The sequence below is a fragment of the Balearica regulorum genome, chromosome 5 (assembly GCF_011004875.1).
Source record: "Balearica regulorum gibbericeps isolate bBalReg1 chromosome 5, bBalReg1.pri, whole genome shotgun sequence".
In the NCBI taxonomy this organism is placed as follows: domain Eukaryota; kingdom Metazoa; phylum Chordata; class Aves; order Gruiformes; family Gruidae; genus Balearica; species Balearica regulorum.
In genome coordinates this window covers 36,943,208-36,967,127 of record NC_046188.1, presented here as the reverse complement: position 1 = coordinate 36,967,127, position 23,920 = coordinate 36,943,208, and the positions used below count along the sequence as shown (strand labels likewise).

Here is a 23,920-nt window from a genome sequence, read left to right as displayed (position 1 = left end):
TACCTCACACTTCTAGGCAAAAAAAGGAAGCTGAACGTGGCTGACCATTTGCTAAGAAATTCAGAGTTTAAGCACATGGCCAAATAATCTATTCTCACATGCAGCAGACAACATGCACAGAGAAAGTGGAATCCAGGAAGACAGTAATCCAAAGAAGTAGAAAATAACAGGTTATCATTGCGCTGCAATGTGATAATCCTCTCATGATGAGGTGGGCGATGGCTACAGTAACTTGCTCAGTAAGGCTAGTGGAACAATTAACGAGCAGTGAAGGCAACGGTCTATTTTAGGGGAAGATAATCTACACATACATATCTGTAACCTCAAAATAGGACTCACTCAATAAGTGCTAGAAAGAAGGCCAGCCTAGACAGCTTGCTGAAAAAAAATCTATGCATTTACAGTAATAAGGCATGAGAAAGGATCATGAGAGAATGTTTCAGTTTTTGCTGTCTTCATCAGCTTTGAACACCAGAATCCCTGTGCTTACAGCATTGAGCTACGGCGAAGTGGAACAGCTTGTCAGAACAGCAGCAGAGGAGCAAAGGCTGATTTGAGCAGAGAACCACGCACACACTTCATTCCAAAACTGAACTTGGAAGTTGTGTCAGTAAGAGATGTATCTTCTTGACTTAAAATCTGTCAGATGATGGCAGACACAACAACGACACCTTGAAATCACAGCTGGGTAAGCGAAGGTAATGGTTCAGAAGGAATTCTCTGAACACAAAGGAAGTCTAAGATAGACTGTTTGGGATACAGTTGTCTACAGACAGCTTCTGTGCTGTTAAGACAACTGTTAGGACTTTGTTAAGACAACTGTGTGTACGGAATTAGTACTACAGTACTCATTCTCTTCTGTGGTATTTTGCAGCATCTGTAAGGTAAAGCACTAGTATGATTTATAGGTATGCTGGGAAATCTGTTCAAGCTGAACAGAGTTAAGACTATGTTCTGGGTGAATATGCACCTTATCCATTTCCTGGTTTTCAGAGCTCTTAAATTCAGTATTTTTCTCACTTCAAAGGAGCACAGAGGTCTATTGAAGAAACTTAGCTATGGTTTAAAAAATTTGGGCGGCACTTACTTCCTCAATTACATAATAAAAACTTTTTTTCTGAACATACGCATTTATTGTAAGATATGTGCACAAGACATTCTCCAAAATCCACCAAATTCACCAACTCTGATAATACAGAACCATCTTCATAGCATGGTTCAAAGCAATCCAAGCCATCCCATGGATTTTGCAGCACTTAAAACATTTCACTTTCCCACAGAAAATCATATTCAGCTTTAATTATATCAGCGGTAATGCTGCACTGTAATACTTCAATATATTATTCTGTGATCAATATGTATTTTAAGGAAATTTTTCCCCTTCTTACTTGGTGAGTTTAAGAGAACTTTTAAAGTCTCATCTTGCTGAGTTTTAAGATGATCCTGAAATATAAGGAAGATTGCTCTAGTGCTAAATGTGAACTCCGTAGAAAAGAAGGAAATACAATGTCTGACTGCCGCTACTCTGTATCTTGAAAATGTGAATACCCTAGGCACTCAAACTGGGCTGTAGTTATGGATCTCCAGGAGGCATTTGCCTTTCACTCAAATCATGCTCCCAAATACTTTGGTGTCAGCATTCAATAACTGTGATGAGAAGTCAATGTCAGGACAGGTAGGTCTGTGGTACTGTTACCACAGCCTGAAAAAGTGAGTAGAATTGCCACTAGGAACTGATGTGAAAATCTTCAAACTTCTGAGATTAACAGAAGAGCTTTTCTGTAGGACTATCTGTCATATTTACAGGATTGTATTTTCTGCTGCACACAAAAGAAAAACAAGTTTTAGCTTGTGACTCACATCATCCGATTCCCTGATGAGCTCTGTATCTTCCACTTGCACCACTGCATCAGCACCGCATGGAATTGGAGCACCGGTTGTAACACGCATTACCTGACCAGGCATCACAGTCTGAGTTGGCTGAAAAATAAACAAACAAAAAATAATTTACTTTTGAAAAGAAAAACCTCAAACCATTTGAACTTAATGGAAAATCTGACTACTAAAATTCTTATTTGTGGCATAACTCTTAATATACTGCTAGTGGTATTAACAGGTATAAACTCCAATGTATTTAAAGATCATTAGGTCATTGCTTCAGATCTGGCTTTTTTTTATATGGTCCCATATTAGGTGGTTTCAGCTTTTCCCCCTTAGATTTCTATCACAAGAATAACTTTCAGAAGAAGCAACATACTGATACTCTGGTTGGCTCAGAAAAATAACTATCTCAGAAATATAACAGTTAGATGGTGACCTTCTAGAAACTCACATGAGCAAAAATCTAGTAGTTCTCTGTACATAAATGTTTTTGCAGAGTACTCTGGTCTCCAGGGTTGAAATTGCTTTGCTTTGGTTCGGTTGGGTTTTTACTCTGTTTTGTTTTACCAGCACACTATATGTGGAAAGCCATCAGCTTGTAAGTAAAGTAACATAACCATCTGCTTCATTTTTAAGCAGATTTCCTCATATTGAGACAGCTCAAGAGTAGTCCACACAGAAAATCTATCTTTGCGATGGTCAATTTAGCAAAGCCTAAAATTGATACTATTCTACAATTATGTAAAGTCACAGTACATGACAAAGTTTCAGCAGAAGCAATACAAATAATAGAAAAATATCAGAACAACATGATAAAACAAATGACATGGTTTTAATAAAATTTCTCACCAGGCAGCCTATTTTAATACACATTTTTCAAAATCCAGAGTAAAATTGTAATTTGACCATAAACACTTAAAAATAACTAAAAGAAAAATCTTTCTAAAAGAAATGCAACTAAAAGAAGCTGGTATGATGATTGAGATTTCATTGCTGGAATACGAGTGCTTGCTCCCTGCAGCACTTTAGTAAGCCCAACTAATTTAGGCTTTACTCTTATTAGTGAACATGTGCTACACACAGATCTACACAGCTGTGATCAGACCAACATATTCTGTTTCTGTCACACGTATAATTCATGTGCAGATTGACTCTATATTCCATATGCAGCATTGGAATATGTCCAGGACTTCTCAGACCGTGATTAACATGTATTTGATCGCAACCCACAGACCTGCAAGCAGTACTGCCCATGCACTACTACCTGCTCCCACCCAGCAGCCATCTACTCCATGACTTTTGCCAGGAGGCTGTTAGGTGTCTGCAAACTCGGTGGCAAATGTTTCAGCTGCGCAAAGCTGTGTTTGCCTTACCCATTCTTTTACTCCATTCCAGCAGAGTCATAACCTCTGAAATGTGAGGATTACTTTGAAATGTGTCATGGTGGGTTGACCCTGGCTGGGGGCCAGGTGCCCACCAGAGCCGCTCTATCACTCCCCCTCCTTAACTAGACAGGGGAGAAAAGGTATAACGAAAGGCTCGTGGGTGGAGATAAGGACAAGGAGAGATCCCTCACTAATTGTTGTCATGAGCAAAACAGACTGAACTTAGAGAGGGAATTCATCTAATTTATTACCAAGCAAAACAGAGTAGAGGAATGAGAAATAAAATCAAATCTTAAAACACCTCCCCCCCCGCCATCTTCCTGGGCTCAACTTCACTCCCGGCTTCAACCTCTGCCCCCCTCAGCGGCACAGGGGGACGGGGAATGGGGGTTACAGTCAGGTCATCACACGTTGTTTCTGCTGCTTCTTCATCCTCAGGGGAAGGACTCCCCTGCTCCAGGATGGAGTCCCTCTCATGGGCTAAAGTCCTTCACGCACTGCTCCAATGTGAGTCTCTCCCACGGGGTACAGACCTTCAGGAGCAGACTGCTCCAGAGTGGGTCCCCCACAGGGTCACAAGTCCTGCCAGCAAACCTGCTCTGGCGTGGGCTCCTCTCTCTATGGGTCCACAGGTCCTGCCAGGAGCTTGCTCCAGCACGGGGTCACAGCCTCCTTCAGGTGCCTCCACCTGCTCCGGCATGGGGTCCTCCACGGGCTACAGATGGAGTCTCTACACCCCCTCATCCTCCCTCCATGGGCTGCAGGGGGACAGCCTGCTTCACCATGGTCTGCAGAGGAATCTCTGCTCCGGCACCTGGAGCACCTCCTCCCCCTCTTTCTGCACTGACCTGGGTGTCTGCAAAATTTCCTCACATCTTCTCACTTCTCTCTCCGGCTGCCAAAGCTCTCCCTAAGCTGGTTTTTCCCTTCTTAAATATGTTATCACAGAGGTGCTAATTGGCTTGGCCTTGGCCAGCGGGGGGTCCATCTTGGAGCCGTCTGGCATTGGCTCTGTCAGACACAGGGGAAGCTTCTAGCAGCTTCTCACAGAAGCCACCCCTGTAGCCTCCCCCCGCTACCAAAACCTTGCCACACAAACCCAATACATGTGTGTATTTCAAAGGTTCCTCACTGGGACAGGAGCCCTAGGGAGAGGCTGGAAATGGAACCCAGTTTATCACAGTAGCACAGTGACCTATGTATCCCAAGAAAAAAATGAGCCTGGAATTGATTGAATCCTTACCTTTTTCTAAGGGTAAGAGAAATCTAACATCCTTTGAGAAGAACATAAATAAAATGCTAAACTAAACTTAAAAAAAAAAAAAATCACACTTGCCATATGTCATGGTTAGTGTGTTTTTAAGGCAAGATTCATGTTATCCAAAAGTAGGTATCTAAACCAGATGACATAAAAATAATACTTTTTTTTTTTAAATGGTATTTATTTCTCACCACTGACTATGCAAGGAGCTGTGGATGAATAGCTGAGATGCTGTGCTTTATGGTAAATATGCTTAAAAGTGAAAATAATCTTGTCTAGTGTGTTATTTTGATTTTTATGAAAACAAATATTGCAAAAGGCAAAGCTTATGCCTTGGATTATGGGAGTTCTTTTGTATAATGTTGTAGATAATAGTCTATAGGCACCTTGCAAATAGGTGATATTCTTTTGAACTTACTAAAGTATTGATGTCTTTAGTGACAATTTTTAGAGGAAAAATGTATTGCATAAAAATATTCTTCCTTTTAAAATGGATTTTTGGGCCTCCAGAACTACAAAGAATACAAAATGTCTAGGACTCTGCCAGGAATCAGTGCCTAAGGTGATAAAAAGCACAGTAACTATCCATGCTTTTGGAGTTTATTACTAGATGACTTAATTTTTTGAGGTGTAACAATGTGAAACATTTAAACCAATTTATGATAAAATAACAACTGCTTTTAGAATTGGTTGCTCATATATTTAATTTCCTTTCTTATCCTTTGAGAATTTGATCAGATTAACTTTATGAACAGAAGTCAACCATCAGATTTGTGTGTGAAACTCCAGGGCTGTGTTCTTCTGTGCTACAGACTATGAAGATAAAGAAATGATTCCTTCTCAGAAAGCATATTAATGTACAACAATTTCCCAGAAACTCTTTTAAAGGCCCTTGAGATCTCACACTTACCTGGAATAGGGCAGTACTGGGTTCCGGCCTTTGCCTTCATCACTGATAATCTATTTAATGTTAGTCACTGAACAAAACCCAGAAATAATCTAACGAGCACAACACCCATCTCAGGCATTTTCTCTTGCACATGATTATACCTCTCCTGCGTGATTTACAATAACCCGTACTCCCCTCTGTAAAAAGGCCCAAGTTCGTGGAAAGGTAAAAAATGTCTGTTTTCCATCCTATATTATAGCTGGTTAGTCACAGTGCTTCTTACAAATGTCTTTAGAAAGTCTTCCAGGAAACGCTAAGCTCCAGCTATGCAAGTCAATAGGAAGAAAATCATTGCTCCCCACAGCTGAGTTTTTCACGCAGAAGCCATGCGGATGGCTCGTGACTGGTACTCTCAAATGTGCCCTAACCTCCCCAAAGCAGGATAGTGTCTGAAAGCTTTCCTCAGTCCAAAATAAAAAATGGTTGTTAACAGAAACACGACCTCCTGGAAATGGAAATCAGAAAATAATACACAATTTACAAATTGATACAGAAGTGTCCAACTTGGCTATATAGCCTCTCTGCAATTCTCAGTTCCATTTTCTTCCCCTCTACGTAGCATTTACATAACCTTTTTCCCTACAGGAGGAGCCAAATCTAAACCTATTTTGAACTCCCTGCTGTGAATCATTCTGTTAATTGGTCTGTAACATGAAAAGTAGAATGCTGCTGCTGAGAGTGACTGAAGGGTGAAATGAGACTGAGGAGCCTTCCAAGGCTATAAATAATTTCTTGGGAAGGAGATGAACCTGAAGATGTGTTGGCCCAAGAAAAAAAAACTTTGACTGATTATTCAGAGGTCAACAGCCTCATTTTTCTAACTTGCCACTGGTATTTCCAGAATTATTCTCTCTCTGTGTGCCTCCTCCCACCCAATTTTTGTTCCTTGCCAGAGACGTTTCCCATTCCCATTAATTTGGGAGGACAGACTGTCCCTGCAGAGACATTTGTGAGCTCTTGAATTTTGTAGGAGGGAAGCAAGCTCCCATTTGCCCTTTTATCCTTTGTACAAACCTGCTGAACTGATGAGGACACTGAAACCCTTTAGATTTGTGGGCAGCCCTCCCCATTAGACACAGCTTCAACAATACTGTTTTGAAACACCGCTGTGCTGTGGTTTTTTTTAACTAGCAAAATGATAATATTGATGACAGGAGAATAATGATAGGAGTGATAACTCAGCAGGATGCTCTACTGATTCTTGCTATTTTATAGTGACCATAAAAAGGGTTGTAGCAATAGTTATCAGTCCTTTGGATTCTGGACTAACACTTGAAAATGCTGACAGAAGGGCTAAAAATCCAAGGCAGGTGAAATTCATTAGTTTACTTTTTTTAGTATTTAAAGTAATTTTACATATTTCGTATAACAGGTTCATTAATCTAAGTTCACATGAATACCACTATTGAGAAGATGTCTACTATACCAAAGTATAATTCATGATGATGGCTGGGAACTGCAGCAAAAATTATTTTCATAGTTCTCTGTGCCTATCATAATTAGCCAAATTAAATGTCTATTATACATTTACAGGCAGTTCAACCCATTTTTTTAAAAAAAATGAAACAATCCTGCAACTGGTAATACTTCTAAAACCTGAAACAACTTTTCAAATGCATCTATTTTATTTAAGAGGTTTTTTTTTAGCAGTCAAAATGGCCACACGTTAAAATCCTCATTAGAACTGATCAATCCTTTGTTTTGTCTGTTACTTATTCCGTTTCTGCATCATTTCACATACAATACACAGAATTATAAACTGGATCTTGAAATAGCTGGAGAAACATTTTGGATTAAACCTATACTCTCCTGAAAAAAAGGTAGCAGGTACAATTAAGTTGACAGAATAAAAAACGTAGTTGAACGCAACTGATCTCTTTCCTATCACTCCGGTATTAGTCCAGGAACTTTATGAAATGTACTCTTGAGTTTGAGAGCTAATCCCAAATAGTGTCCATTCATGAATATTTATACAGCACAGGAGGTCATGAATGGGTGCTGCCCCGACTTGCTGTTAAACTCAATCCACGTATTTGCTAAGGTGCATGAACACTCTTTTGATTTAACAAACAGGAAAGGAGCAATATCACAAACTAGGCTGCTGCCAGGCTTCCTCAAGATTGTTCTGATCACTACCTACCTTTATAGGCTTCATTCAAAATTCTTACACTTTGTTTTGCAGGTATCAGTGTGAAATATGCAAGCACCTTGTGGAAACAGCTATAGGGTTGACGTCCCTTTTAAAATCTGTCAGCAAGAAGGGGTTAAATCTTGCTTTTCTCTGTTTATGAACTGCAACGCCACTAGAAACCTTATGTCCTCTGACATTGTACTAGGGCAGAACATTACTGTATGCACTCCTATCAGACATGTCAGCACAACGCTCTGAAGTATTTTGGGACATCCTTGTTAGTTCCTTATGTAACCGTACTACCTCACTTTCTGAAATCATGTCCCAAGGCACATAGCAGGAGGGTAGGTGCAGCTGTGTCCTACTTCACGCCACTTCCAAGAACATTGAGTTTTGGAGCACTAGCAAGGCTCGTAAAAATACAAATCAATATCTTAGAATAGAAATATACATTAAAAAAAAAAAAACAAAAACCCAAACAGAAAAGAAATTGTGCTCACCTGCTCACCAGCCTGGGATTCCCCTATGATGAATCGATCTCCTGGGCCATCAGCAGCTGTTAAGATGGACAATACAAATGGTAAAGGCTGAACCAAAACAAATGATAGCATCAGAAATTAAGAACAGGGGAACCAAAGAATGATCCAAGGTTCAGTTCTTCAGTGTCAACATTTAGCCAAATCTGTATCTTTACAAAGAGAACAAAGGCACCATTACTAATGAAGTTTAAGCTTCTGCCTGCCTCAAAGGTCTTTCAGCAAGTTGCATTAGTGGTATTACACGCTCTACCCTGGTGTAAAGCATATATGGAGCACAGCACCTCTGCCTGTTGACAGCCAACAAACTGGGTTCATACGATCACATTTAAATACGTCTTTTTATTAATTTTAAATCTGTAACTGTCAAAAGTTGAATTCCCAGAGATGCAGTCTAATCAGTGACAACCTTTCTGTTTTATTTCAAAAGCCCTGACTACACAGCTAGATACCCTTATTGTATTGAGAAGAACTGCTTTCAGGAAGGGTGCCCATTCAGTCTCTATAACAATTTATCACATTTGTACTCAGACATCAGCTGCAACTCTGCAGATGATCTATTGTACTTAGTCATGTTTGAAGACTAATGATTAACTTAACTTTAAAAGCCTATCAAACAGCCTAATCTATGAGCTTTAGAACAAACTCTAAAATAAGAAAGCAGAAAAGGACTCTTCAACTACTTGTCTTTGCATAATGCATATACTACTACTGAATACAGTTGTCAGACTTTCACTGAAAAAAATGCACTGGGATGATCCAGCAAAAGAAGAGAAAAAAACTCCCTAACAGCTATATTATTTTAAGCCTGACAAAATGCTACTGAATTAGATTTTATTCCCCCATTAATAATGATACGAAGACAAACTTTACAGGTGATGTACAACTGACAGCTTCAAAAAAGTGGACAAGGTTTTGGGCAGACAGCCTTATGTGACTGAAAGCTAATCCTTTATTTTTTTGGTAAAAAATATCCATTAATGCAGTCAATATCATTTCTGCCTACAAGCTTTGCTTCTCATATCCTGAGGTAACAGGTCTACAAGAACAATAAGAATAGAGTAGAGTAGAGTAGAATATTTCAGTTGGAAGGGACCCACAACAATCATCTAGTCCAACTGCCTGACCACTTCAGGGCTGACCAAAAGTTAAAGCAAATAAAGAGCATTGTCCAAATGTTTCTTAAACACTGGCAGGCTTGAGGTATCGACCACCTCTCTGGGAAGCCTGTTCCAGTGTTTGACCACCCTCTCAGGAAAGAGATGCTTCCTAATTTCCAGTCTGAACATCCCTTGGTGCAGCTTTGAACCCTTCCCACCCATCCTGTCACTGGATACCTGGGAGTAGAGCTCAGCACCTCCCTCTCCACATCCCCTCCTCAGGAAGCCGCAGAGAGCCATGAAGTCGCCCCTCAGTTTCCTTTTCTCCAAACTAGACAAACCCAAAGTCCATAGCTGCTCCTTGTAGGACACGCCTTCCAGCCCTTTCACCAGCTCTGTTGCCCTCCTCTGGATGCATTCAAGTACCTTACTGTTACTTTATTTGAATCCACCAGCAAATTAGGGTCTTGTGGGTTGGTTCTGACGGACGTTGTCGAAGATGGCGTTCGTGATCATTCTGCTCATTCTGCCTGTTTACTGAGATTGTACTTGTGCTTTCCCTTACCTTGTAGCAATCAGGTTGCAAGACAGCGTTTGCTTGATCCCAAGGTCCCTGTCAGTCAGTGTTCAACTCAGAGCTCCCCCTCTCTATTACCAGTATTTTTCTGGCTACATCTGCAATCCCTTGCTGCTATTACTGGTCATTTTGGTCTGACTGTTGCTCACACACATAGATGTCAGACAGCTGCAGTCAAACTCATCTAGTAGACCTGGATTTTACTTTTATATCAAACCCACGGGGAAGCTATTGGACTACATCCATTCCCTGGGTTTGCAGTCTATTTCATGGACGGTTTCTTTCCATTGTTTCAGCTGCCAGTAACAAAAAAGATATTTTAATGTTCCTAGAAAAAAGTTGGCTATTGTGTTCAAATTTGAACATGGTGTTATGATGATTCAACCCCTACTGCAATGCAATCACTACTAGTATGATGTTCAGTCATATATATTTTAGCTTTCCTCCATAGATATCTGAGGTGATCACTAGTCTTGCTTTACAAATGGAAAAAAATATTGCACAAAGCAACTTGCTCAAAATCATGCAGCACCTAGCGGCAAAGCAGAGGATGGATTCGGGTCTCCTGGGAAACCACCCACTACTTGCTCTGTGAAGTCACACTACTCATTTTATTTATATACAGCAACTGCAATATTTTCAAAATAAAAATTAGTTTTTCTTTTGAGTTGCCTCCATAAGAGTATATTCTGACACGTATTTTTGAAAATTCTCTAATGCATTCATAAAATAATTCACAAATAGGAAGCTGGATCTGTGACAATTCAACAAAGTAACAGATATGTCAGACATTCCTGACTAGTCAACAATAGAGGAATAGAAGAAGAACCTGTCATTCAGAAACAGGTGTTCTGTTACTCTCCTGAATTCTTTATATTTCCAAGAAACTCACTAGCAACACAAGTGCATGTCTATGAGGACACATGGACGTACATTTGCTTGTGTACATACGTGTCCTCTTAAAAGATCTGAATTTAACTTTATGGTCTTCCTTCAAGACAGCTGTATTCTACGTAATTGTGACTTCAGCAATGATCTGAATCAAATCTCAACCAAAATAATCACTGCTGGATCTAAAATAGGTGAACTAACATGTTCTAAAGTTGTTTTACAGACACTATGCTGCATGTCTACAAAGTGAGTGTTTACCTCTGACAGCGTAGCCGTCTTTTACTGATGCTGGAAATGGTGGTAGATTATCTTTTGCATATACATCTTGAGCAAGGACTCGGCCCATTCCATCTAGAAAAGAGAAAAGACCACGCTCCATGTCATTAGAGCTACTGAACGGGAAAAAAAAAGCAGTGTGCTTTGATGGATAAAATGTATGTGTATGTGACATGAATAGATCTCAGGTTTTTGATTTCTGCCTCTACATAAATGAAAAAAGACTGGAGTCTGAAAGTACTGATGAAAGATTTGTTCAGTAAGTCTGTTCCTGGTTATGGTGAAATTGTTGACGGTAGGTCTGAATGCCAAGCATCCATACCCAGAGGTTATAGCTCTGAGATAGGATCACACAGAAAAAAACAAGTATTTCTCTCTTCAGGACAAGTTTTTCTCCTGAAATCTCTTAAAAATACATACTTTTCTATATTTCAATTTTTTTAAAAAAAGTTCTTGTTTTTTTAAAAGCTTTTAAAATAACATTTCAAAAGTGAATCCTGTGTGCAAAAGGTGATGGATTGAGCCCAGAGGACTCAACATAAACAGTAATGATGGGCAAGTTTCCATAAATTGACAAAGAAGTTTTGCAATAGATTAGCTCTGCCTAATTGTTGAGACCATTTCTGCTTAATGGAGGGTGAGTGCACATAAGTGTCAGGATTATTTATGTAAATTTACGCTATTATAGTTCTAAATATTTTAATAGCTGTTTCAAACATACTCTTTCCCTTCACTTAGCAACTATGACTGATGAGTTGTAATTTGGCTCTGCCTCCCTGTAGAGACTGATACGAATTACTTCACCCTCAGTCAAGTGTGCACTACTTGTTTGCTTTTACAGCACCAGCAAGAGGTGGTTCTCTTAGTATGATGTGGAACAGGGTGGAAAATATGTATCTTATTCCTTCATACAGTGGGAGAGTGAGAAAGAAGATTTATTTTATGTGTGAGTAGATGGACTAGGAAGTGGCACATGGGTCAGAACTACTGAGATCGGCTTCATTCCAGTATGTCCATGTAGAAGAAGGGAAGTTCATCTCATAATAGAGGCCACTGCTCTTAGGAGTGCTTTGTGGCACAGGAAGGCAATATCTAGCTGAAATTGTGAACGAATGAGAGGGTGCACGAATACTTCTGCAGGAGAATCTGTGTGGATATGTACTATATAGATTATGATCCTTCAGATGTGCCAAAAAAGAGAGACATACATAAAGTGCGTTTCTTGTTTTACAGATAGGGAAATCCATGTGGTTCTGGATTTACTGGGAAGGCAGAAGACCTAACATTGCACACTAAATGGATAGGTTTTGTTAAAAAGTGCAACTACTTGATTTGAAAGTGTTCACTCTGGTGAAGTGGCATTATAAGGGAGATTATATTTTATCTATTAACACAAAATGATTTAGTTAGTAATTCATTATAATTATAATAACTATAACGTCATTGCGCTCACATCCATATGTATCAACTTTCAGCCTGAGATGAATATTTATGTTGCATTTTTGAAATAGGTATTGCCATGAAAATGCTGAGAAAACCTGTGAAAGCAACTAGAAAAGCACCTTTGTGATGGCCATTAATGCGCCTGTGCATCACTGCTTATCACTGCCCATGATACACAATATAGAAGTTATTACAAAGCTCACGAAAGCTTGTACACTTGCACTGAAAGAAAGAATGCAGGCACAGACATTTAAATTATAGCATAGAAAAAGGCAGCTATCAAAGGCCTAGTAAAAACACCCTCTGTTCATAGATGCACAAAATCTCATACAAAAGTGATGCTTCTAATTTTAGCAGGCATGTTGTGTCTTCATTTTACTTCTTGTCTGCATGCAAAATCACACCAATTAGAGCAAAGTTGAACAGTATGTTCCTGGCATTCTGCCATGCAATATTTGAAGGGAACAAATGGCCATCGAGTAGCGGGAATGAATTTAATTAAGGGGAGAAAAATGTAAGAATTATTTGCTGAAGCCTTAGGCATCTAAAATGAAGCAAGCCAGCAACTAAAGGACAATCTGAAGTACCTCTGTACCCTCCTTTATTTGAGCAATTATTTTAGAAATACACTGTTTAACCTTATTTTGATTAATTGTAATTAAAAAAAGATGTTCTGAAATATTTTAATGTCATCAAACTGCCCCTTGTGATGCCCATAGTTTTCTGATTCTAACACAAAATGGAGAATTACATTAAACTCACTTTTCAAATCTGGGTATTTTCTGAAGCTTAGCAGGTGAAACTGGTAGAGTTCTGTGAAGAATTTTGATTTCTCAGGGTACTGGTACTGGGATAAAGCAGTGAGACAGGTATTGTACTAGAGGTGATGGATTTGCTCCCATTTGGTAAATATTGCCCTTGCAGCACTTCAGTGTCATATGAAAAGGCAACGCTATCAAAATAACCAGCTAGTTCAAAATGAATACACAGTGGGAAAAAAGGTCCAAGCTCTACAGAACTTACAGGGCTCTTGGACTAGTTTAGAAAAACTCCTCCGTTCTGAGGCTTAAGCCCATAAAGCGTGGATTGCCTCTGCTTTGTACTTTTAGTATCAATTAAACTTTTGCCTCTTCTTAATTTCAGAAGAATAATCATTATCATGCTGTCTAAAAACTTAATCTTATCTACCGATGGAGCAATATTCAGGTAACTGCATTTAGCTGGAATGAAAGGCTCACTGGGGGCTTCATACCAGATATTGATGATGGCAGGTGGGAAATATGCTTCAGGTGCCCTTGGTTTATGGCACTTCTGTAAAATGTTTTAAGACGGTCCTTTTTTTTTTCCTCTTAATATGGAAGAGGCTAAATGATCTATACAGGCACTGAGCAATACATTTACCAATGTGAAAGCCATGTTTCATAAAGTAACTTTACTCATCCTCCCCCTTATGTTAGGAGAGAATAGATTTGCGCGACTACAACATGCCTTGACTTAATCAAGAATGAAGTCAGGAAGAACAAAGTCTGTACTGGCTACTTGTACAGAGTAACATTCAGCAGCTTTATTTATGAGGATAAATACTATGTAATATGTTTAGTAATGCTGATGATCTTACCATGTATCTAACGCTTTTATTTTTGGTGGGAGGGAAGAGGGTCATAACTGTAGTGTCTCAGCAGACTCAGAACATTATTTTTTAAAGAATAACAAGTGCCAGGAATCATAATCAATATGTTCCAGACTTAGAATCAGCCTGAATTTGATGTCAGTAATCAGGTAACATGAAGAGCAAAATGAAATATCAACTAAGATATTATAAAGTATACTAGAATACCTTCTCTTACTTTGACAACATATTCCCATGTAGTGGAATAAGAACAGAAACAATTAAATTGCCTTTCTGACAAATTAGAGTATATAAAACTCTATAGAGAACATAAGCATCTAGGTAAGACCAATTACTTCCGTTCTATCTCTCTAAGGACATTTTGAAGAGCATGTAGTCTGAACAGAATCATTCTGTTATTCGTATGGTAACATTATCAGTATTAACAGAAATCTGTTATTTAGTCCATATTTTGAAGGTTTTTTAATATTAAAATAAATTACATGGTAAAAGCTTGTCCAAAGCATATTGCAGCAGGAAATTATATATATTGTGATTTTGTCTGATTTAACCATAGCTCTAATGAAGATGTTTCTAAATCAGATACATGAAAAAGCTGCTACCTATAGTTGATATAAATGTTTGCACAAAGACTGCTGTATACGTACGGTGACATTATTGTTATATATATATATATAAAACATACAGGTAGCATGTGAGGATTATGCTTATTCTCTGCCTACCTGCTCATCGTATTGTCCACAAAGGGCTGTCTTAGCAAAGATGTTAAACTGACAGCTATCCAAAAAGATCTAATAGCCATGCTCAGGCATTTATGCCTTAATGCCGCCTTCTAATCTGCACACTGTTATGAAAGCGCAGGGTGTAGTATGCATATTCCTTGTTGAGCCAGTATTGGTGCTGTTCCAAATGCAGGATATGCAGCATCTTCTCAAGGAACTGCTTCCTGCTACCAAGGCACAGGGGAATGCCGATCTCCACTTGGAGAGACTAAACAGGCAGGTCTGATTCTACATGCAGTCTGCTAAATCAGTATGCCAATACAACGACATTACAAAGGTTTGTGGCAGCACAAAGATTTGGTGATAAGCATGAAAACTTTGAACTTTCAAGCCGGAAGACCGAATATCCCATTCAGAAACCATTTGTACCCCTCTGCCACCTGGAGTCCACCGATGTCCTAAACATTTTGCCTCTTGAGGCTGGCGGTCTCACTATCTCTTGGCTTACCACCTTACCTTTGGAAAATCTAGAGGAATCCCTGGAGGAGGTTTCCTCTCCCCTACCTATTTTAGGATTACTTGTCAGCATGCTTTCTGTCATGGTTTTGTTCTGTGCCAAGAACACAGATAATGCCCAGGCTTGGTTTAAGGGATAGCAGAAGCAAGGGAGACACTTAATAGGCTTTATGAACACACTATTTCAGGATGGAGGAGAGTTTAGCTGAATAAACATGAAAGGTGCTGTACTAACTCCTTATAAGGCCAGAAAATGGCTTCACCTATCCCCATTTATTTACAAGGAATGACACGGTCACATAGTCTGCAATTTTGCCTGCTGCTTGGTGCCTTTTAAGACAACCTTACTGTATAAATCAATAACAGATACCCTTGATTATAAAGTTTCAGTAAATCAAATATCAGATGCAAATAAAAGGATCAAATATAGTGGTAGAATTGAAAAGGAATTATGATGCGTTTATGAGAAGAGGAGGCAAATTTTGGAATGACTAGTAGGCTAAGTAGGATCTGGAAAAACAGACTGGGATGAACTGTTAAAGTTATAGACATGGAAAAAAGTAACCTGGAATCAATAGTCACTTTGATTTGATCACTAATCTCAGATTGGAAAGGGGATTTAGTGAGAATCTCCCACAGTAAGAGAACAGAGTGAATGATCACAGTACAACTTGGAGATACTTGGCATCTACAGAAGTCCAGTGTTATATCAACCAGTGAGGCAAATTGTGGTTTCTATGTTTTAGCTTTGTCACATGTAACACAGAGCAGAAGAAAATTAATATATATATTTAATTAGAGTTCCATTACAGATTCCTTCAGGGAGCAGCACTGAACTCAATCAACATTCTCCTGACTCTGAAAGGAGACTTCTGCTCCTATTAGTGGCATTTCCTAAAGCAGTTTCTCCTGGACAAAGTACTGTCTCGGACACCTCACAACATTAATAAAAGAGTAAAAGCTTAAGGAGGTTGTAAAATAAGGAAATAATCACCCTAATCCTCACAAAGAATCCAACTTAAAATACCTCTGTAATTGATGATTTCTGTTCCAAGCACTGGGGTCATCTCCAGAACTGTGATGAAGGCCTTGTCCATAGATGTCAATGGGAATGGAGACATGCGATGTCTTCTTGCTACCTTGGTAATGTCAACAGCACTGTGACCTGCAACAAGAGAGCACCAAGTTTATGTATGCTACAACGTGTAGATGTACACACTGATGTTCATTTAAACCATTTTACTGAAATTAATATGGCACTTTGGGGTAAATTAAATTAGCTAGTTATCACTATTGAGCATTTGTGTCAGACACCAGGAAGGCACTGTATTCAACTAGAATCAAAAAGATTTAAAATAAAATGCAATTTACAGTTGAAAAGGTTCACAAAAGTGTATATCCTTACTTGTCATGGAAAACATACCAGAAGTCTTGATGAGTATAAAAGGATGAGTTAATCAGAAACAGAAACCCTTCAAGATGATGCAGTATTTTACACTGAAGATGACAACCCGAGGCTAACTCAGTTCTATGAGCTATGAACTCAGGACGATTCACTCCTCACTCCATTCTCCGCATACACATCTCAATATGCTATGTGCAGTGCACAGATAAAACATAAAAATGGACACTGTCCCAGTGAGTTTGGGAATGAAAAGGTTTGAAAGGAGGACAGAGGGAAGCACAATGAAATCCCTGGACAGTCAGGACAGCACACATTGTTTCCAGCTCGTGGGCATCCTACCCGTTGTCAAGATATTGTAGTCACCACAGCAAAGTGATGCTTAAATGTACAATTTGAGGGAAGGTAGTAGGATAGATTAATGGAAACTTACTTTTCCCAAGTATGGGGGACAGATTGGGAAGAAATACGACAAGAGTTGTTTGAAAATGAAGCCAGCAGCATGTTTGATTTCTTGATGCTTACTGAGAGAATAAACAAGGGGACAACAAGCTTCGAAGGACTTTGAAAGTGAAGACAGGTAACTGAAGAGAGGGAGCTATTGTACATAAACAATAAAATACATAAACAAGAGTAACAGATACAAACCAAAAGATTAAGAAAATGACATTTGTAGAAATATCTTGAATGGATTTGCCTAGAACAATAAGGTATTTATGAGAGCCAAAGTGGATGATGTTCTATGTGTAATACGTAATGATACTCCTAAAGCAACATAAATTATAATAAGATAGCATTAATTAATAATAGAAACTAACTTTTAATGACATGATTTTGCTTTGCAGTAGCTACCTAAATATTCCATTTGCTGCTGCACATACCTTCACATTCTGGAAAAAATAGATTATTGCTTTAAGTGTAGTCTTCTAATAAAAAATAACTACAAAAATAGTAAAACAATCATGCAATCGAAGTTTTTCCTTCAGAAGAGAAGGCCATTTATTAAATCTGTATATACAAAACTTCTCTCAGCACTGACACATGCTTGTCTCTACGTGGGAGATTGCTCATTAATTTATTTTTTGACGTTAACACAGTAACTATCTTTAAGAGGAAGAAGTAGAGACGAATAAAACTGTCCACCTAATTCCAGTCCAAAGAAAGATTCTGGAAGATATTATTTGAACAATCTCTTTGTACGTATTTAGATGATAAGGTGATGATAAAAGCAGGTACTGCAAATTTGTCAAGCATAAATAATTTCTAACTCACTTAATTCCTCTCCTTAACATAGCAGTTGGCATACTGAGGAAGAGAGAAACAGTTGATGAGATATATTCTAACTATATTAAGACTTTTCACACTCTTAAATCTTTCTCATAAGCAAATTATTAGGGAGAAATGATCCAAATTAAACTATTGTAAGATAACTAGTAACTAGCAGAAAAACTGCATTCCTGGATTTAACAACAGGGATGTCCCTAGTAAGCTTACATTTTGCCTTATTATGCCAATATTTTGTAAGCAACCTCATAAAAATAAGGACAAGGAAATGAAAGCATTTGTGAGAGACAGTCAAACTTCCAGCAGCACCATAATTCTTGGAGGTCCAGCAGATTCCACACAGTGTATGTTAAAAACTTTTTCCTGACTGTATAAATTAAGAAACTACTATTTTCTTAAAAGGAAAAGTTGGGAAAAATGAAGGAAGATGTTAGAAAAAAATATGTCACAGCAGTGAAAGCTGGGGGAATTGTGTGGCAGCAAACAACATTTATGCTACAGCCACTAGGTACTTTTAATGTTTATGTTTTACTGCTACCTAAACCTCACTGTTAGCTACTTCAGAAACTAACATTTCACCTCTTTAACCCTTAAAACATTAATTAATTACAGGCTCTGAATGGTCTGAATGGTGCCCCAGAGTCCCACCTTCAGATTCAGAACTGTGTCTAATACACATCACTTGCTTAAGTCAAAGGTTCTGTTAAAATCTACTGAGAACCGTGTTCTTCAACATGTTTTTTTAAAATAGATAAAATCCCCTAATCTCTGACAACTTTGTTCCAACACCAAAAGTAACACCCATTATTTCTGCAAGAGAAGCCAAGAAAAAACATGCGCAAAAATAGAGGCCCTTCAGGTTTAATACTAGCATCAATAACCTCAATGAAGAAAGGAATAAAGACACATGTGTAACCACCAACACTTCTCTGTCCCTATTTCTTCCTACAAACAAATGCTAACTCTTCTTTTAGAGGTATCACACATTTAAACAGATCCGGAGACAAACACCTAATGATTTTTTTAAAATTCTGAAATTACTAAGTGGTATTTTTTAATTATAAGTAAATTACATTAAACAACTCCTCAGACATTTCACTAACGTCAAATGTCAGATGGCTCTAAAAGTAACTGCTTACATTAAGAAGCATTTTGTATGACAAAATAATCCTCTAGTTGAAGCAGCTAAGTCAATTGGTTGCATAATGTAGAAAATTCCTCACAGCCTTCTCTCTTATCGCCAAAACAACTGCCTATTCCTGTTGTTATATATACATATACACACACATATATATGGACACACACAATGGTGGATCAAATTTTAGACTAGGAAAGATTCCCATAAAACAAAGGAAAGGAATTGTGCAAATTAAACAGCAGGTCATTTGGATCAAATCTGAATTCTTAACCTTGGCATGTTTTGGTTTGCTTTTATGTAACCCAACATTCAATTTCATGTTCAGGTATGAAAGTAAAATCATATATATTCAACTTGAGAATTTTCATTGTCTTTGATTGTTGATTCTTTTTGCCCATAAAACTTGCACACACACGATCATTTCCAACAATACATCACCACAAACAACACAGACCTTCTTGTCATTAGAAGAACAACTTGGAAGAAAAAATTAAAAGGCAACTATCCAGTAGTACATGAACACTATGAGCTATTTACACTTTTATTTTCTCTTTGGATTGAATTTCATTGTCTTAAGTTATTAAATTTCTTCTGCAAACCCACTTATGCCCCAACCATTTCCTTCTCATCTGACTATCATTTGCTGTCTTCTGTGCAGTCTTAGTTTCTCAGTAGAGGTATGAAGTTTCAGTACTTACTTGCTCTGAGGATGTTCTCCTTGCTGCTGCACCTCGACTGGACCTGCAGAGAGAGCACAGAGTCTATGAGCTACAGAAGTTAACAAGAATGCTAAATACAGAGACATAATGGGCAAGCTCCTGGGATCTAAGACAGAGGCTATACATCTTTTCAGCAACATTCTTAGATACTCTACATGAGAGAAGTATATTTAAGCAGAAGGGTAGTAGCTGACAGGCAGAGTCTGATACAAGCAACTTGATTCCACACTCCCCGCCCCCAAGAAACAAGATGGCCTAAGGACAGTAATAGAGTAAAATCAAAGAACAAAGTTGTTAAAATTACGTGTTAAGCTCCACTTTTAAACAGAAAATCTACATTTTCTTAGACAATTATATTTACAGTAACTCTGAATCTAAGTCCTGTTTTATGATTAGACAAAACACTAACATAACTATAGTATCATGACCTGCTTTAAAATTCTATTATTGATATTTTCAGGTATTATAGAAAGAGTTTAAAATACTCAATTTAGATTGCGTTGATTCTGAAGATATTTAATAAGACTTCTTCACAATTGTATAAGCAACTCACAATTGTATAAACAGCTCCTGGTTGGAGCCAGATAAATTTACTCGGTTGTTTCTGTTTGGTTAAAAGAAATGCTATGTTCCGTATGATTTTTACAGCGCAATTCTACTTTAAAAAGTAACTGTGTGAGAATGACAACTGGTTTCTCAACAAATCTTCTTCCTAGATGCTTAGGTGCCACTGTGCTATTCCAGATACACTACTCTGACCCCAAGGAAACTGGAGGATTCACATTGGTGTAATATTCCAGTAACACTGGATATTTAGAGTTCCATCTGTTTACCATGCAAATTTAAAAAGAGAATTGTTTTCTGAAGAGTAGCAGTCTTGTAAACATGACACAGTTTAAACTTTATCTATACTGAAGCATCAGCTCTCGTTAATTCTTCTCAGGTTTGGAAAGATGGCACATTGTATAACAACACTCAGGTTGCGAGTTTTTGAAGAGCACTCTACCTTCTGGCAGGTCAGCTGACTGAACTGGTAACACTTCAATAAAAAGCTTTTTGTGTGGACAAAACCCCTGCTAAAGTAAACTTCACAGGAAGACAAATGTCTGAGAGAGTATGAACGGAATCCTTCTTTTTTTTACTTTATTGGCAAATGTATTGCTAAATTTCAGCGAGAGGATTAATAAAGTAAACCCGTGGACATGTGGTGAAAGAATAGCACAAGTGACGCTGAGGGTGTAATTTCCCTGCAGAACGTTTGTCTATGCTGAAAAAGCAAAGGAGTGAATCCAGATTATCTTTCAGACTACAGTTTCAATTTGCAGTTACAGAAAAATTGCCTAGAAAGTGAACGTGTAGGATCTAACAATTGATGAAGAATGGTACACGCTCAACCCCCAAACAGCTGTCTTCAGAAAGGAACAACCATTTAAGGCTAAAACCAACTGCGCCCCAACTTCTAAACCTCTTTCTTCTGTTCCACAGCAGCTTGCCCCAAATGTATATTCACATAAAAAAATTGGATTCTACAGCGCAACACAGTCTACTTATTGTAATGGAATAACTTATGGAAAGTAATGTTGCAACTTAGAGTGGGTTATGGTGTCCTTCCCTGAAAAAAAACATTGTTTAAAAAAAAAACCAAACAGAAAACCCCCAAACCCTCCCTCCTTCCCACCAAAAATACTATACAAGAAAACTGCAAACAAAATATTAATGATGCCCAAATTTGGCCCAGAGTTGTTTTACCAGATTTCAAAGGCATGACACGAACTCTCTTTGGAAGAAGTAAATATTTACCTATAATTTACCAAAGGACAATTCTGGACCAAAAAGGTGGTATAATGGTAGGAAAGGAAGCACAAAAGAGAGAGAGGCACAGGTTGAGAGAGAGAGAGAGAGAGAGAAGCAGGATGGACGTGGCAAGGCAGAAGATGGTGTGTGCAAAAGGAGACATGGGCCTATGTGTGTAAGACTACCGTTTAAAATGGAAGAGGCTCTCTTATTTCTCACTGAAAACCATATGAAAAGAGAAAACGAGGAATGGGCCTGCTGCAAAATAACCAAGCGATTCAGCAAACTGTGGAATGAAACTCAGTGAGGTAACATAGTCCTAAAGAAAAAGGCAAAAAACCAAAAATACAAAACACAAACATTTGAAACAATCTACTAAAACAAACTAAGTAAAACATGTGATCCAAAGGACACAGATAAAAGCTACTAGAGAAGGAGGAAAAATGTTAGCAGACAAAGACAGTGCTAAAGAAGTAAAATGGAAGTCAAGAGAGTCTTCAACAAAGTGGAGGAACAGAAGGAGCCCAAACCCATAGCGCAAAGCAATGTTTGCGAATGGAAAACAGCTCCTTTGAGCAGTAATAGTTACTCTCGAGTTGTAGCCTCTATTCCTCCTCAGTTCATCTTTAAGCCCTTCCAACCTATAGTGGAGCTAGTGTATGGACAAAAACAAGAGATTTACAATGAACAGAGCAGCTGAGATTTGCAGATCAAATCTTCTAATATAAAAAAACGTGCTGACAAAGTTTTGCTCTTACAGTGTCCAAATGACAATGGTAACAAAGGACAGCTGGCTTCACACACAGCCTCTTACAGGTCATTTTTTTTAATTCTGTGCACACAGAGGACTTTAAATTTACTTTCTGATTGCTTACACCCAGCCTACAGTTTCCATGTTATCACTCACCTGATGGGCAAGATATGCAGTATGAGAAATAATTTGCTTCCCACAAATTTTAAAAGCAGCTGTGGAAGAGGAATCCATGATAATAAAATAAAAGGCTTGATCAGCTAGACTTGATCGTTTCCCAACCTATGCTCACAGCTGCAGAATACAAACCATGTTTTAACAGAACTGACATCAAAATTAGTTATTACATAATACTTCTGTTTGTTTAACATGAATTGCACATTGATATCCTAAATGTTATTTTTAAACAAAACTGCCATAAAATACAATTTTGAATAAAACCCACCAGTTTTCTAACACATACGGTTTTAGCAGCAATGGAGCTTTGTATGCATGGGGTCATGTGCTTTAAGTGCCTTTTATCATGGCCATTATTTGTATGGCTCACTACTTTGTTATTTGTGACATTTATGAAAAATCTGTATTCTTTTCACAGCTACTGCTACGTAAAGAATCAATATTACATTGCATATAGTACCGTGACTGACTGGGGCGAGTGATCAGTAGTATTATTTACTCTAATTCTTCTCATTCACAGGTAGTTACAGAGATAACAACCTATGGCTGTCTCGCCTTTCACAGGGAAATTATAGATTTATTGTTTGTCCATTCTGCAGCCTCTTGGCTCACAATGTACCTTGGGCTACCAGCCAGTACCATTCCCCTGCGTAGTTCAGGCAGAATGTAACCAAACCCAAAGCATTCAATTCACATTACTCTGTTTTTTAAGCAAACTGGATTTTATGTTCTTTAAGATATAATTTCATCATGCTGGAATGCAGAGTAAGCTTTCTCCCATAGGCTGAAGTAGTTAATAGAATGTGAAACAAAGTACTCAAAAACAAATTAAGGGAATGGTAAAATAAAGTGTCCTGCTGATAATTTCTATCTATCAATCATGACTGGTCTGAAAAATGAAATCAATAACTGTACTAAATTGGTTTTACTTAAATCTACATGATATGTTTTGCTGCAAATAAAAATCAGTCCACAAAAAAATTTTTTAGAAGAAAAATTGAAAAAGACACAAAGAAAAGTTCATGCTACAAGTGAAAAATTCATGTGAAAAATAAAGAAAAAAAGAAAATTGAAAAACCCTTTAACACTTTACCATGACTGTTAGGAATGGTTAGAGAAATTACTTACCTTTTTAAAGTCATAACAAGATTAGCACAGAGTATTAAGTCAGCTCTTCATTATGGGAGGTACAATTAAAAGCCATTGGTTATAATAAACAAATTGCTACACAAAAATGAAGAGTTTCCAGCCCAATATGAAAAGCTAACTCCTATGGGAGTACATTTCAACTCAATTTTACAACATAAAGAACAATTCAGAACAATGACATCAAAACATGAGTTACCACCAACAGAAA

At 38.0% G+C, this 23,920-nt stretch overlaps 1 protein-coding gene across 24 annotated transcripts in view; it reads right to left on the bottom strand.

Moving 5' to 3' along the window:
* Positions 1-23,920, bottom strand: part of GPHN (gephyrin) — a 301,803-nt gene that overhangs the window by 33,054 nt on the left and 244,829 nt on the right. For all 24 annotated transcript variants that reach the window (XM_075754158.1, XM_075754153.1, XM_075754157.1 and 21 more), the window contains 5 exons: positions 19,821-19,863; positions 16,326-16,463; positions 10,970-11,062; positions 8,108-8,163; positions 1,861-1,980 (listed from right to left, as the gene is read on the bottom strand). In XM_075754158.1, the coding sequence (XP_075610273.1) occupies positions 1,861-1,980; positions 8,108-8,163; positions 10,970-11,062; positions 16,326-16,463; positions 19,821-19,863 (450 nt within the window). The remainder of the gene's footprint in view (positions 1-1,860; positions 1,981-8,107; positions 8,164-10,969; positions 11,063-16,325; positions 16,464-19,820; positions 19,864-23,920) is intronic.